The sequence below is a fragment of the Colius striatus genome, chromosome 1 (assembly GCF_028858725.1).
Source record: "Colius striatus isolate bColStr4 chromosome 1, bColStr4.1.hap1, whole genome shotgun sequence".
Classification (NCBI taxonomy): domain Eukaryota; kingdom Metazoa; phylum Chordata; class Aves; order Coliiformes; family Coliidae; genus Colius; species Colius striatus.
Window position 1 is genome coordinate 170,136,782 of NC_084759.1, and position 12,286 is coordinate 170,149,067.

At 43.2% G+C, this 12,286-nt stretch overlaps 2 protein-coding genes across 2 annotated transcripts in view; both read right to left on the minus strand.

The window, feature by feature from the left end:
• SLC35E3 (solute carrier family 35 member E3) lies at positions 1-6,378 on the minus strand. Its single transcript, XM_062016579.1, has 5 exons — positions 5,933-6,378; positions 5,665-5,775; positions 3,927-4,085; positions 2,934-3,016; positions 1-2,475 (listed from the first exon to the last, which is right to left on the minus strand). The coding sequence occupies exons 1-5, from the start codon at positions 6,320-6,322 to the stop codon at positions 2,289-2,291; spliced, it is 930 nt and encodes a 309-aa protein (XP_061872563.1). The 5' UTR covers positions 6,323-6,378; the 3' UTR covers positions 1-2,288.
• Positions 6,379-7,316: 938 nt separating this feature from the next.
• Positions 7,317-12,286, minus strand: part of NUP107 (nucleoporin 107) — a 31,045-nt gene continuing 26,075 nt past the window's right edge. Inside the window, exons 22-28 of the mRNA XM_062006478.1 lie at positions 11,817-11,923; positions 10,788-10,890; positions 10,461-10,621; positions 10,200-10,325; positions 9,418-9,531; positions 8,997-9,164; positions 7,317-7,628 (exon numbers count right to left, since the gene is read on the minus strand). Coding sequence (XP_061862462.1) covers positions 7,521-7,628; positions 8,997-9,164; positions 9,418-9,531; positions 10,200-10,325; positions 10,461-10,621; positions 10,788-10,890; positions 11,817-11,923 — 887 coding nt within the window. The 3' untranslated portion in view covers positions 7,317-7,520. The remainder of the gene's footprint in view (positions 7,629-8,996; positions 9,165-9,417; positions 9,532-10,199; positions 10,326-10,460; positions 10,622-10,787; positions 10,891-11,816; positions 11,924-12,286) is intronic.

The following is a 12,286-nucleotide window of genomic DNA, read 5'->3' on the forward strand; positions in this document are numbered from 1 at the left end:
TCAAGTGATTAGAAATTTATTCCCACCCTACACATGGTATCCAAAGAAACAATACATACAAAGATCTATTTATCCCACGATTACACAAGCCTCCTGGATTTAATATTTGGAATCATATGACAAAGTTCAAGACATTTTATTTATTAAATACAACAGGTAATTTTCAATGGCGAGTTCTTGAACGTATGGAAAAGAATCACGTCACTTAAGTGACCTCCACGACTTCTACAATCCAGCAACAGACTGTATTTATAACGTCTTGTTTTAATGCTACTTTATCTTGAGCATCTGCTCCTCTTCTTAAGGAGTCTTTTGTATTTTCAGACATGGTTGTTTTATTCATTCTGCCACTTTATATATATATATATACACATCAGCCTCATCCCAAATACTGTTGCCATACAGGTTTCGCATTCTCTTGCTGTTTCCTAACCGTGAGAGTCTTTGTGGTCTATCTACACTATAGAGGAACTTGTGCATAGCACAAATTAATGCAAATGGCTTTCTCAGTGAAGGATATTGAAAGACACGCATCCAGAGACTGTCTGAACACATCTTTCAGTAGTCCAGGCTGTACTTAAACTTAATTATATAGATATACAAAAAAAGTGTACAAAAAATTATCCTTGGACCAGTACAATGTCTAAGACACAGTTGGTAAAGATGGAAAATTATCCAAGTCTTTCTAACTCTGAAATGATATAGAGTATTACAGTCTAAACTTAGGTGACAGAGAAATAACTTGATCTTAAGTCAAGAACACTGTAACGGAATTCAACAACTGACAAGCTTGAGAAGATCTGCATCTTTTCCTACACAAACACTTGTTGCCTAGATTGGAAAAAGCTTGTAGGAACTTAATATCAGTTCTGCTGGTGGCTGTAAAACTTAAAATACCTGTTTTTGATCATGTAATTCCCCTCTTCAAATCTACTAGAGGTAGATGAAGATAAAATGATTAAGATACTGCAAATAAATTCTAACCCTGCAAATCTTGTGAACATATGTTCTCCCCAGATTTACTGAGAGCAGTTATTTTTTCTTCCTTTTTAAAAATAGAACAGCAATCAACTTCTTCCTTCCCCATTGTCAAAATCAGTGCTTGATACTGTCATAATTTTCAAAGCATTCCTGAATTAGAGCAGCAGCAGCAGGTCTCACTTGTACTCCCCTGCATTTCTGGGGACTGCCTGTGGAGGAATCATTGCCTGCCCGGCGCTGCCCAGATAGCCCTTGGGTACAACCCCCTCCCCAAATTATGGCAAGGGACAGGACTGCAGAGCCCACCAAAGGTAACTTGTGGGGAAAAGTGCAGGAGCAAGGGAGGGGGTGTAGAGGGCAGGACAGAAGGGCAACCTTCACATCCAATACAGTTAGTGACCTTTCCCAAGATTTCTCCAAAAATATTTTTAGCATGAGTATCTGTTGTGCAAGGGCTGCAAAATATTTGGTTATTACCACAAATTACCAGAGATTCTATTGGGGTCATCAGTATTTGCAAGATCCCATGTAAAGCCTCGATTTTGGCACAGAGAAAACTGTAAAGCAGTAACAGAATATTCTGAAATGAGTGACTTTGTTAATGTCCTGGTGGACCAAAAGAAAAATTTCAGAGAACTGTTTGGATCTGATTTCCTGCTTCTCTATATCTTGGCTTGTGGTTTCAAGTTTTCCAGAGTCACCTCTGGTCTCTCTCCACTTGTAATTTTGTCTTCTCTCTTTGGCAAAAATCTGTGTATTCAAGCCAAACATACATGAGAAAGTACACAAGAACCAGAATGGAGCTTGGCGGCCCTTTTAAAAACTCTGAACTAAAGGATGATTCCTCTTCCTCGTGCATCAAACAGAAAGGAGGAAGCATCACTACATACCAGAACATCTGCATAAAAGTGCCTCCAAATTTCTTCACAACAGTGAGCCTGGCATGATCACAAAGACAGGATTCCTTTTCTTTCTGTCTTTCTCTCCATTATAACTGCAGCCATCTCGATCTCATTTGGTATACATAAAAACAGAATTCCTTCAGTACAATTTCCACAGCAATTTGAAGTGTGCCTTTTTAAAGTTACCATTCAAATTTAATGAAAACGCAGGATGGGCTGAGATAGCAAAACCCCAGCATTTTACATAATTCAGTTCACTTGGTTTAGTTACAGAACTACGATCCCGTCGCTTAAACTAAACCTGTGGATCTAAAGGAACGAGGCAATTCTGTGCATCCGAGAATCAATGCATATTTAAATACTTGTTTTCCTCACAATATTATTAATCTCCAGAAACCCTCAGGCTTATGGACGCTGAACCAGTTTACTCTTGTTGTTTTCCTGCTCGCTAAGCTTGAAGTGGGTGTAAGCTAAAATGCCCAACAATGTGCACAGAATCCCGAGGCCTTGATTAACAGACAGTGGATCCTTAAATAAGAGGCACCCTCCTAGGAGTGTGATGCAGAACTTGAAGTGTCCAAACATGTTATACCTAAACACCCGTTAAGGACAACAGCAAGTACCAGCATTCGTTTTTGTAAACAGAAACACTAGGGCACTTCCTGAGTTACATTCAAAGCTTACAATGGTCTGTTACATTGACTTCAACTCACGCAACTTCCTTGTGTCTCTGCGGCTGAGCATCAACCTCCACCAAAAGCCTCTCACCCATCGTATGCTACGAGCCAACTGACACCAGCACATCCTCAGGGTAGCCAAAGCGTGAGTAAATATTCCTTGTAGGCATGAAGGTCAGTCAGTAAGTTAACTGCCATTACCTCTACAAACCCCAAACAAAGAAACAAAATGCACTACGACAAGAACGTGCTTTTCCAGCTTCATCATTTAAGACAAAGCAGGTGGGTTACCAAACAATCTTCCCCCAATAAATCAGCCCAAACAAATGCTAACATAATTCATCTGGAAACGGAGAAACTTTACAAAGGATACGTGACGGGCGACGTATTTCCAATGATCCAGTAAATGGACAAGTTTACCATAAAGGCTATTATTCCAGACAGCAGTACCATTATCTGTGGATTAAGGGACACAGTCAGTGACCCGACATGCTACTTTTTTGCTATTTGTAGGTACATTCCAGGTTATTTTGTTTCCTTTAGTTTCAAATGCAAAATGTCAGGTGGGAAAAACATGGAGAGAACAAAAACAGCAACAGCTTAAAGTCAGCACAGACACTGGTGATGTGTGTTAAGTAGGCATGATGTCCATAAATACATACCGGTATGACCACAAGCCTTTTCTCCTCTACTCTCACGTTTGAGAGTGATTTGGAAAATCTGGCTATTCATACACAGAGGGGCTGTGTTCTTTACCTTTGAGACAAAGTCTTATTTATGGTCATAAGAACAACTATTTTGGGGAAACATCCAATTTCACTATTGTGAATGCGTGCCATTCCTTCAATAAACTACAGCGCCACTAGAAATGGCTCATCCCTGCATGGCACTGTGTGGTCAGCAGCAGGACGAATATGTCACTGGCTCTCTAGCCTTCTTCCTGAAAATAAACTAAGAATTCCAGACAACAATCATCCTTCCACAGAAGAGGAGCCAACAGTGTCAAAAGTGAGCACATTTATCTCTTTTCTGAGCAGACAGCAAGAGCTGGAACTAGGGCATTTGCATATTTTTAATTTACTACACTAGGAGAAGCTTCTGGATTTTGTCAAAGATTTTCCTGTTGTTCAGATGCCCTCTAAACAGAAACAAGAATAAGGAAGTAAATCAATTGACAGACAGACTCCTCTAGGAGGAAGTTGGGCAGACACAAGGGTTTTTTTCCCTCTTGCCTATGGCCCTCTCACCTCATCGTTGTAGTCAATGACTGTAGAAAAATCTGTTTCACAAAGAAACAGATCTTACGATCAAATTTAACTACATTAATGATAATTATTTATTTAAATAAAGTCAAGAAAAGCCTTACCACAGCAGAAAGTGTCCAGGGTCCAAATATTCCCCCTTCTCCAAAGACTGGCTCAAAGAAAGGTATGATGAACAACAACATCGCAGAGGACATTGGTGCCTGATAGTACAGCAACTGCATTGAGTTTACCTGCAACTCATGCTGCTTAGCTCCTACCCACTAAAACCAAAAGAGAAAGCTGTTAAACATGAGTGGGGGAAAAAACCAACACATATTGAAAACCTAAACAAAAGCAAACTGTCTACTGACACAGCCTCCTGTGGACAATACTACATAAGCAGACTGTTGAGCATCATCTTCTACCTTTGCCTAACTGGAGGCCCATGTGTTTGTCTCTTGGAAGCATACAAGCCACGTGAGCAGAAAATCATATGTAAGCATGGTGAAAAACCCCAGTGCCTCAACTTTCCTTTTCCCATAGCCTAGGGGGTAAGTATTATACTTAAGGGAGAACAAAAAAGCAGCAGAGCTGGGAAGAAAATGTCAGTTCCCTTCTATTCTCACGACAAATTCCAGATCTTGTCTTGTCTCTGACGGAGGCGAGCAGCTTTGTCTAAGCAGAGATCTGCACTTGCTGCTTTCTCCATTTTTCTCCACACACAAGCTAACAAAACCAAGTAAACGTTTGTCTGTCTTCTGATAGTTTATTCCAAATGTATTGAATTTCATTCTGACTCGACTATCAGTGGGATTTTCAGTGGAGCATGCTTTAAGAACCAACATGAGTTTATCTATGGCTATGAAGATGTTACAGCAAAAAAGATGTATCTTCATATAGCACTGAAAAATAACATCTGCTTTAATATTTCATAAATCACATTACTTCGTAACATGGATTTCAGCATATAAGCTTGCTAAGTTCCTTTAAAAAAACCCAGAATTATTTAGCTCAGGTACTGTCATTTCTTCTGTACACATATGATCACTTAAAGTTATTATGCAGCATCTTTCTCCTCCTGCCCAAAGACACGACAAGAGACCATTTATCTATCCTCTTACACACTAAGGTCAGAGAGCCTCCCTTCTTTTGGAGGCACAGTACACCTGTTACAAATAAATTTAAGTTTAAATTGATGATGATTAACACAGCAACATGACAGAGGACTCTGATGTCAGAAGCTTTTCAGTCATGGCCAATAATGACCTGTTTGTGAGCTGTTAGTACAATGACACAGTGGAAAGGGCTAGCTAAGTCCTTGATCACCTCTATTTTTTTCAACCATAATCAGACAGAAAAGGTTATATTGTGCATATGTATTAATGCACTCTCTACAACAAAAAAACCCCTCACCTTAAGACTACATATAGTCAAAATTGAAGAAGGATACTGATAAAATGTAAGTAGCTCAAGAATAAACCATGGGATTAAGTGAAGGACTGGAAAACGTCCTTTCTAGGAAAAGGCACAAATGCAAGGTACTTGCTTCAGCAAGGAGGAAGTCTGTGCTCTCTAGAAAAAAAAAACCACACTGCAATCTCCATCCCTAGAAAACATGCTCATGACCACGTTAAAGATGACACCCTGATTTTTACCAGGAAGGACAATTAATTCCTTAACTCTCATGGGATTGCAGATTATCATAATCTGGGTCTTTAAAAGAATAAATAAATCAATGAGTATGGAGGGCTTCCTGGAACGCACGACGCTGTTTGAAGGTGGTCTAACCAAGGGACAGCGGATTAAACACCAACTCCCACAACACTCCCTTCCCTCCCCACCGCCTCCGCCATTACCCACCACTTGGTAGAGGGAGGTCACCAGGACGCCCATGGTGGCGAACGCCATCCCGAGGACGCTGAACTTTACGTCGTAGTAGGAGTTGAGGAAGACACCCAGCGTGATGGGGACCTGCAGAGAGGGTGTTAGGCCGGGACGCTGCCCTCGGCGTCGCCTCAGACCGGGCGGGGTTCGCCCCCGCGCCGCCCGCCTCCCTCCGCCCGCCCGACCTGAGGCGACGCCCGCGGGCTGCCCCTCCGCGCTCCCCTCAGCCCCGCCGGCTCCTCACCAGGGTCAGCTTGATACGGAGAGGGAAGGTCTTTCCGTACGCCAGGCTCTGTATGACCACGATGACCGGCGTGGTCATGGCCTTTGCCAGTTGGTAGGTTCCGATGGTGTTGCTCTGAAGGGAGAGGTTGGTGAAGACGACGAAGCCGCAGAAGCTGAGCGCCAAAGGCAGCACCTGGGAGGGCTGGAGGCTCTTGGGGGAGAAGGCGCCGAGCGCCTGGCACAGGTAAAGGCCGAGCCAGGTGATGGCGAAGTGCACCAGGGTGAGGCTGAGGTTAGGGAAGCCCAGCCGCACGTACAGCCACTTGTTCAGGAAGACGATGCAGATGGAGGCGGCCAGATTCACCAGCAGCCCCGCCGCCAGCCGGCCCTGCGCCGGCAGCCAGCCCATGGTGTGCCGCGGGGCCCGGCGCAGCAGCGGCTGAGGCAGCCGCCGGCCGCCCCCGCTCCGGCCGGGACCCCACCGCCGCCGCCTGCCTCCACCCCCGCCGGGACACGTGGGCCCGCGCCTTCCGGTGGCCCCGCCCGCCCCGGCTCAGCCCCCGGGGCGGAGCTGCGGCTCCGAGCCCGCCCCCGGGGGCTACCGGACAGTGCGGGCCCGGGAGCCACCTCCCGCGGGCGCCGTCGGGGGAACGAGGGGCACAGCGAGGACGCGCGGCCGAACACGCTGCGCGAAGGACATCCCCTCTCCCCACCCGCCGAGGTGCAGGGCGGCTCGCTGGCCCCCCGAGGACAACCCCGCAGGCTGAACCTCCTCCCTCACCCCGGGAAGAGCAGAAACACACCTTCCCTCCGAGGTACAAGAACCTCTCCACTGTGTCCCGGGGATTTCTATAAACACACACTTAAAACCACACGTACACATCGGTGTAGCACCCATGACGTTGTCAAGTGCCAGAAGACAGGGCGGGGTGGAGGAGATGAAGCCCTCACCTCACTGCACTACACAGCTCTGCTCTCTGCACACTCCGGGCATGGGAAAAGCAGCTAAATACGTGGCCACACGTGTAAAAAGGGCCAGAAGAAGGTTTCTAAATAACAAAAATTTCAAACACAGGGATTTCGAGGTACAATCACCTTTCCTCGAGGATTACATCAGCACTTTAGCAACTACATCATGTATGAGAGAAGAGTGTAAGCCCAGTCCCAAGCCTTTCTCTTCTGAAGGTCTAGCAGTAGCCCTTTCATCACTGCCTCTTTCTTGGATGTTCCTTTCTTCCTGCACCCTCACTTTTGTTTCCACCATATCCTGGCCCATTTCTCTCCTGCCAAGTAATATTTGCAGCTCATGGGCAGCCCTTGGGCATGGAGCAAAGAGAGGTTCATACAATCATCGTGTTTAGATGATGACAGTTTAGATCAGAATGGACAAACATTTTCTGGAGCACTTTTATTAGAAAAAAATAACAAGGGTTGTGTAACAAATAGCATCTCTGAAGTCAGTCAGAAGTTGAAATTGGAATCAGAGGATCGGGTTCCTCCCTGCCGCCCCAAGATGAGAACAGTTTGTCGAAGTCATGGTTGTGTTATTTTCTTTTTATAACCAAAATGTCCGTTTTCACAAGATTTTAAAGTATTTACATGAAGTCCTACGACTGAATTTCATATCCCAAAGGATCAAGATCCTGATCCAGAAGCATCAGAGAAGATTCCCTCAGCTTCCGCAGAAGCTTTCGGAGTTCCTCTTTTGAGAATACCTAAGAATTAAAAGAAAAAGCCATAACAAAGTTATATTTATTTGCAATGAATTTTACTGATGTCACAGTAAATGGTGATTAATTAATTTTAAGACAGAGGGAACATCAGACATGTCCAAATGGCCTTTAGTAAGGGGCAGGAAAGTAGCAGCAGGATCCAGAACCTGCAGGTAGTCTCAAGATAGGCCTGTCTCCTAACTCTTACAGAAGTTATGGCAAACAGCCAAGTTTCATTTCCTGTTATTGCTGGTAGAGATCTTAAACTGATCCAGGCAAATGCACCATCACAGCATTTTTCTTAGCCGTGATGCTTCTTTCCTGATTGTTATTCCTTGGGGCTCGTGGTTTTTTGGTTTGGTTGGGTTTCTTTTATTATTGTTGGGTTTTTTTTCCTTTCATGGCAGTGTGGTCCAGTTCATCGGGGTTTTTAAATTGGATTTGTTTTTTTTATCTGATAATGTTTTCTTGGGTTGTTTTTCAGGCCTTTGCAAGGGAAGAAGGTTAAGAGAACAAAACCTGCTTGGACAATCATAGAATGGTAGGGGTTGGAAGGGGCCTCTAGAGATCATCTAGTCCAACCCCCCTGCAGAAGCAGGTTCACCTAGATCAGGTTGCATAGGAACATGTCCAGGCGTGTCTTGAAGACCTCCAAGGAAGGAAACTCCACAACCCCTCTGGGCAGCCTGTGCCAGGGCTCCCTCACCTGAACAGTGAAATAGTTTTTTCTTACATTTAAGTGGAACTTTTTGTGTTCCAGCTTGATCCCATTACCCCTTGTCCTGTTGCTAGCTACTACAGAAAAAAGGGATGTCCCAACCTCCTGACACCCACCCTTTAGATATTTATAAATGTTAATAAGATCACCCCTCGATCTCCTCTTCCCCAGACTAAACAGTGTCAGTTCCCACAGCCTTTCCTCGTATGAAAGATGTTCCGTACCCCTGATCATCTCTGTGGCCCTGCACTGGACTCGCTCCCAATGTTTTGAAATAGAATGGAAATGACAAAAAAAATCCCAAATAATCAATTGCAATTCCACAGTCCAACTTAGAATTGTTTAGGTTGGAAAAAGACCTTTAAGTCCAACTGTTAAAAACTTATTTCGGTTAATAGCCCCCATCCAAAGATTAGTAACTGCTATTTGGAAGAAGTGCTTGTGAAAACACTGGCATCATCTTTGGTGTTTCAGAGTTAACTCCTTGATGCATACAAGGAAACTCTTTATTGCTGCAGTGAATGGGAAGAGAAAGAGAATCTCATGATCTTAAGGAACATATGGCATCTTCCTCTCCACACAGAAGCTGTTTCCAGTCAACCCCCAGTGCTTTTAAATGGAAGCTTAACTGCCTGCAGTTCTCACTAACTCACCGTGTACAGCTTGTGTCTCTCAGAAGCGACCATGTCGGCCAGCCGCAGGCACTCCTGGTACTGCCCCGTACTGTGTAACACCGTGTGCAGCAGGAAGCACATCATGGGCAGACACAGCTTCCGCAGCAAAACCATCTGGTGAGCGCGTTCAGCATCGTCCTCGGCATCCTTGCCACAGCAAAACAACACATTACTGTTAGCGATGTCTACCTTGACACTCGGTGTAGACATGAAATTAGTAGTGTCTGAGGCAAAAATAAAAGGACTAACCAGCCTACACTAGATTGGCAGATCTAGTTTATACGGTAACTGAAGGGCAAGCAATCTGTGACCAGACAGAGTCAGACCAGAAGTACATCAAACTGAAGATGATGAAGGCTGGACTGGGTATGGTCTGCACCACGACAAACATTCATTTTACCTCTCTAACGTCGACCATCCATCCTCCATCAACAAACAGCAACACATTGTACATTTTCTCTTTCACGTCAGCTGTGAGAGCATCCAAGAGGCCTTTCCAAATGCCATAATCCATCTGGCAAAGAAATAATACATAAACTGCTGCAGAATAGGATCATTTCCAAGGCTATTTTAACACAGATTCTCCACCTAGCATGCAACAGCCTGTGCAGTTCCAATTCAAGTTAGAATCTTCAGCCAAAGGCCAATCTTAAAAGCCTTGCTGCAAACAGCTATTTCCATCCTGCCCCGAGTTCAGAAGCAAAGCTACTGGAGGAAGGTAATTTTAAACAACTTATTCTGCTGTGCTTGGAAAACAAATACTTGGATGAACTGAAGACAATATATTCACACTGGCTAGACATGCCATAGAGACTTTGGCAAAACAGAGCAGCAGCATCTTTTAGAAAATGTGACAAATGCAAGAATAAAAGTCAATAGCAAAACCGAGTACTCAGATTTATTAATGACACTGACAATCAGCATATTATAATGAATATTTACTATTATTATAATTACCATATTATATGGAAAGCTGAGCCATATAAAAACCCACAAGAATGTATCATGCAGTGGCATTACTATTCTATCATCTCAAAACTCTCTCACCATAAAAATAATTTATAATAGGGTTCTTAAGCACTATGAACTAGCTGTCTAATTTTACTCTAGTTCCTTGAACTGAGACTGCCTCCTAAGCAAGAATATAAATATTTACAGTAAATAACTTGGAAATTTACCTACCTCATACTTCTTTTCTTTATGTTCGTGGGCCACTTTTTCAGTGAAACTTGCTTGTGGTAACAAAGAAGGCTTCTGTGGAGCCGAGTTCATGTGTTTAAACCATTCGTTAAAGGTTTCATGGGCTTCCTGGATTGCATTGGAAACAGTGTTTGGACATTTTTGATTCATGTAGTTAAACAAATGTTATTAAGTTCCCTCACCCAGGCAAAGCCACTGTTATTTCTAAGCAATGACTTGTAATACAGCACATCTGAAACTCACCAAATATGCCCGAATACATAAATGTTCCCTTATGGCGTTGTCATCTTCAGCTGGCAGCGGTGTATCCATTCCCTGTTCTTCCCATTGGTTATATATTTCTGCTATAGAGTCTTGGGGAATCTTCACAAACACATCTTTTGCAGCTTCATGTTTCTTGGATCCTACAAGAGCGTGGATGGAGTATCAACAGCTTTGCAGTTTCCATACTCTACTTTTATAAATTGACAAAGCCAGGCTTTTTAATAGACTAGATTCAAAGTTGTATCAAACTCAGTGCCAAGAGTCAAGGAGAACAAACACAATATTTAAAAATGTGAAGTTTAGTACCCAAGAACTTCCTCATGATTGCGTTGCTTTGCTTAAGCGCTTCTGCCCTCTGTGCAGGATCAAATACGAGCCAGTCAATTACATCTATTTTCAGCCGATCCGCCTGTAAAAAACAACAAATTGATCCACTAACATCTCAAGCATAAAGCTGATGCTAGACAGTAAATCTAGTCAATAAAATACACAAGCTTCTAGAGGTCTGGAAAGCATTATGACTTCCTAACAGGGATTGCTTTGTTCACAACTTCAGTATCAAAAGCTTAGAGCATGATCTCTGCAATCTAGAATAATTTAAAAAATCCCTTTGTAAGTATTCCCAGGATAATCAGACCAATGGATGGGCACCAGCTCTCAATTTTTTATGGATTATCATGCATCTTCCTCAAACTTTCAGATGAATATGCTGCACAAACACAGTTTATAGAGACCTTGCTATAATCTTCAGAGATGCCATCAGACTACAACCACAGTTTTCCGACTCTTGCATTAGATAAACTACCTGTTTGGCCAAGAGAGTTCAAATTTTGTACTGAATAGCAAATTGCCTCATGTTTTCAGTTGCTTTCTGCTGCCTTGCTGTCAAGTACTGAGCAGGATTGAACCAGTACTCAGTAGTGATGACAAGGAAGCTGTCAGCAAAGTCAACGTCTGTCTCAGCTAGAACATGTCACTTGAGCATGGAAGTATTAATCCCTATAGTTCTTAGAAGGTACAATAATACTGTAGTCTCATCTACAGCATATTTTGTTATAGTCATTTCATGGGCTTTAGCTTCACTTATTGCTTGCACACAGATGCGCTGCTGAGCAACATGCACGACAGCCAAGAAGATTAAGGAGACTCAGAAACAGAAGTTATAGATTTGTGCAATTCAGCTTCTCGCTTGGTCACACAAAAAGTGCATTTTCCTCACAGGCTTTTTCAAGGCCATTTTTCCACCATCGTTGAAAGAGAAATGTGGATCATAAATGGTAAAAGATCTTGTAGCTGATTGTAAACTAGAGTATCTGCCGTACCGAGTACACTCACCTCTGTCGTGCCCGCATCTAACATATGGTCATGGTGACTGAACTCATCAGCATCCTTCTTGCGGATGTTCTCAACAACAGTCTTTGTTATGGTTGCAACGTCCAGACCTGGGTTGAGAGAGAACCATCATGAGCCACCATGAGTTCAAATTTGCCACAAAATGAATTTCAGACTCCCATTGTTGATCTTCATTGTTACTACTAGTAATTCTTATCAGTCTGTTCAAATGCACAAGTCGGGCTAAATTATAAGCTTCTGAGAGTCGCAATTTATCGTAGATATTTTAGAAGAATGATATTTGAGATAACAGAGAACATCAAATATGGGAAAAAGAATAAGACAACTAACAAGTTTTCTAGTCTCTGCTGAGGATCAGCATACAGATATTTGGCAAGATCACCGACTCCTACAATTCTGATAGCAAGACTGCGGTTTGACAGGAAGGTTGGGATGAAGCCGGAACACAAAAA

What these genes read in the sequence shown, in the direction of transcription:
- SLC35E3 (XM_062016579.1), bottom strand. Translation starts at nt 6,322, where the DNA reads ATGGGCTGGCTGCCGGCGCAGGGCCGGCTGGCGGCGGGGCTGCTGGTG. An exon ending in TGACCTCCCTCTACCAAGTG is followed by an intron (nt 4,086 to 5,664) that starts GTGGGTAATGGC and finishes TTTTGGTTTTAG; the next exon opens with TGGGTAGGAGCTAAGCAGCA. An exon ending in GGAAATACGTCGCCCGTCAC is followed by an intron (nt 2,476 to 2,933) that starts GTATCCTTTGTA and finishes ACGGGTGTTTAG; the next exon opens with GTATAACATGTTTGGACACT.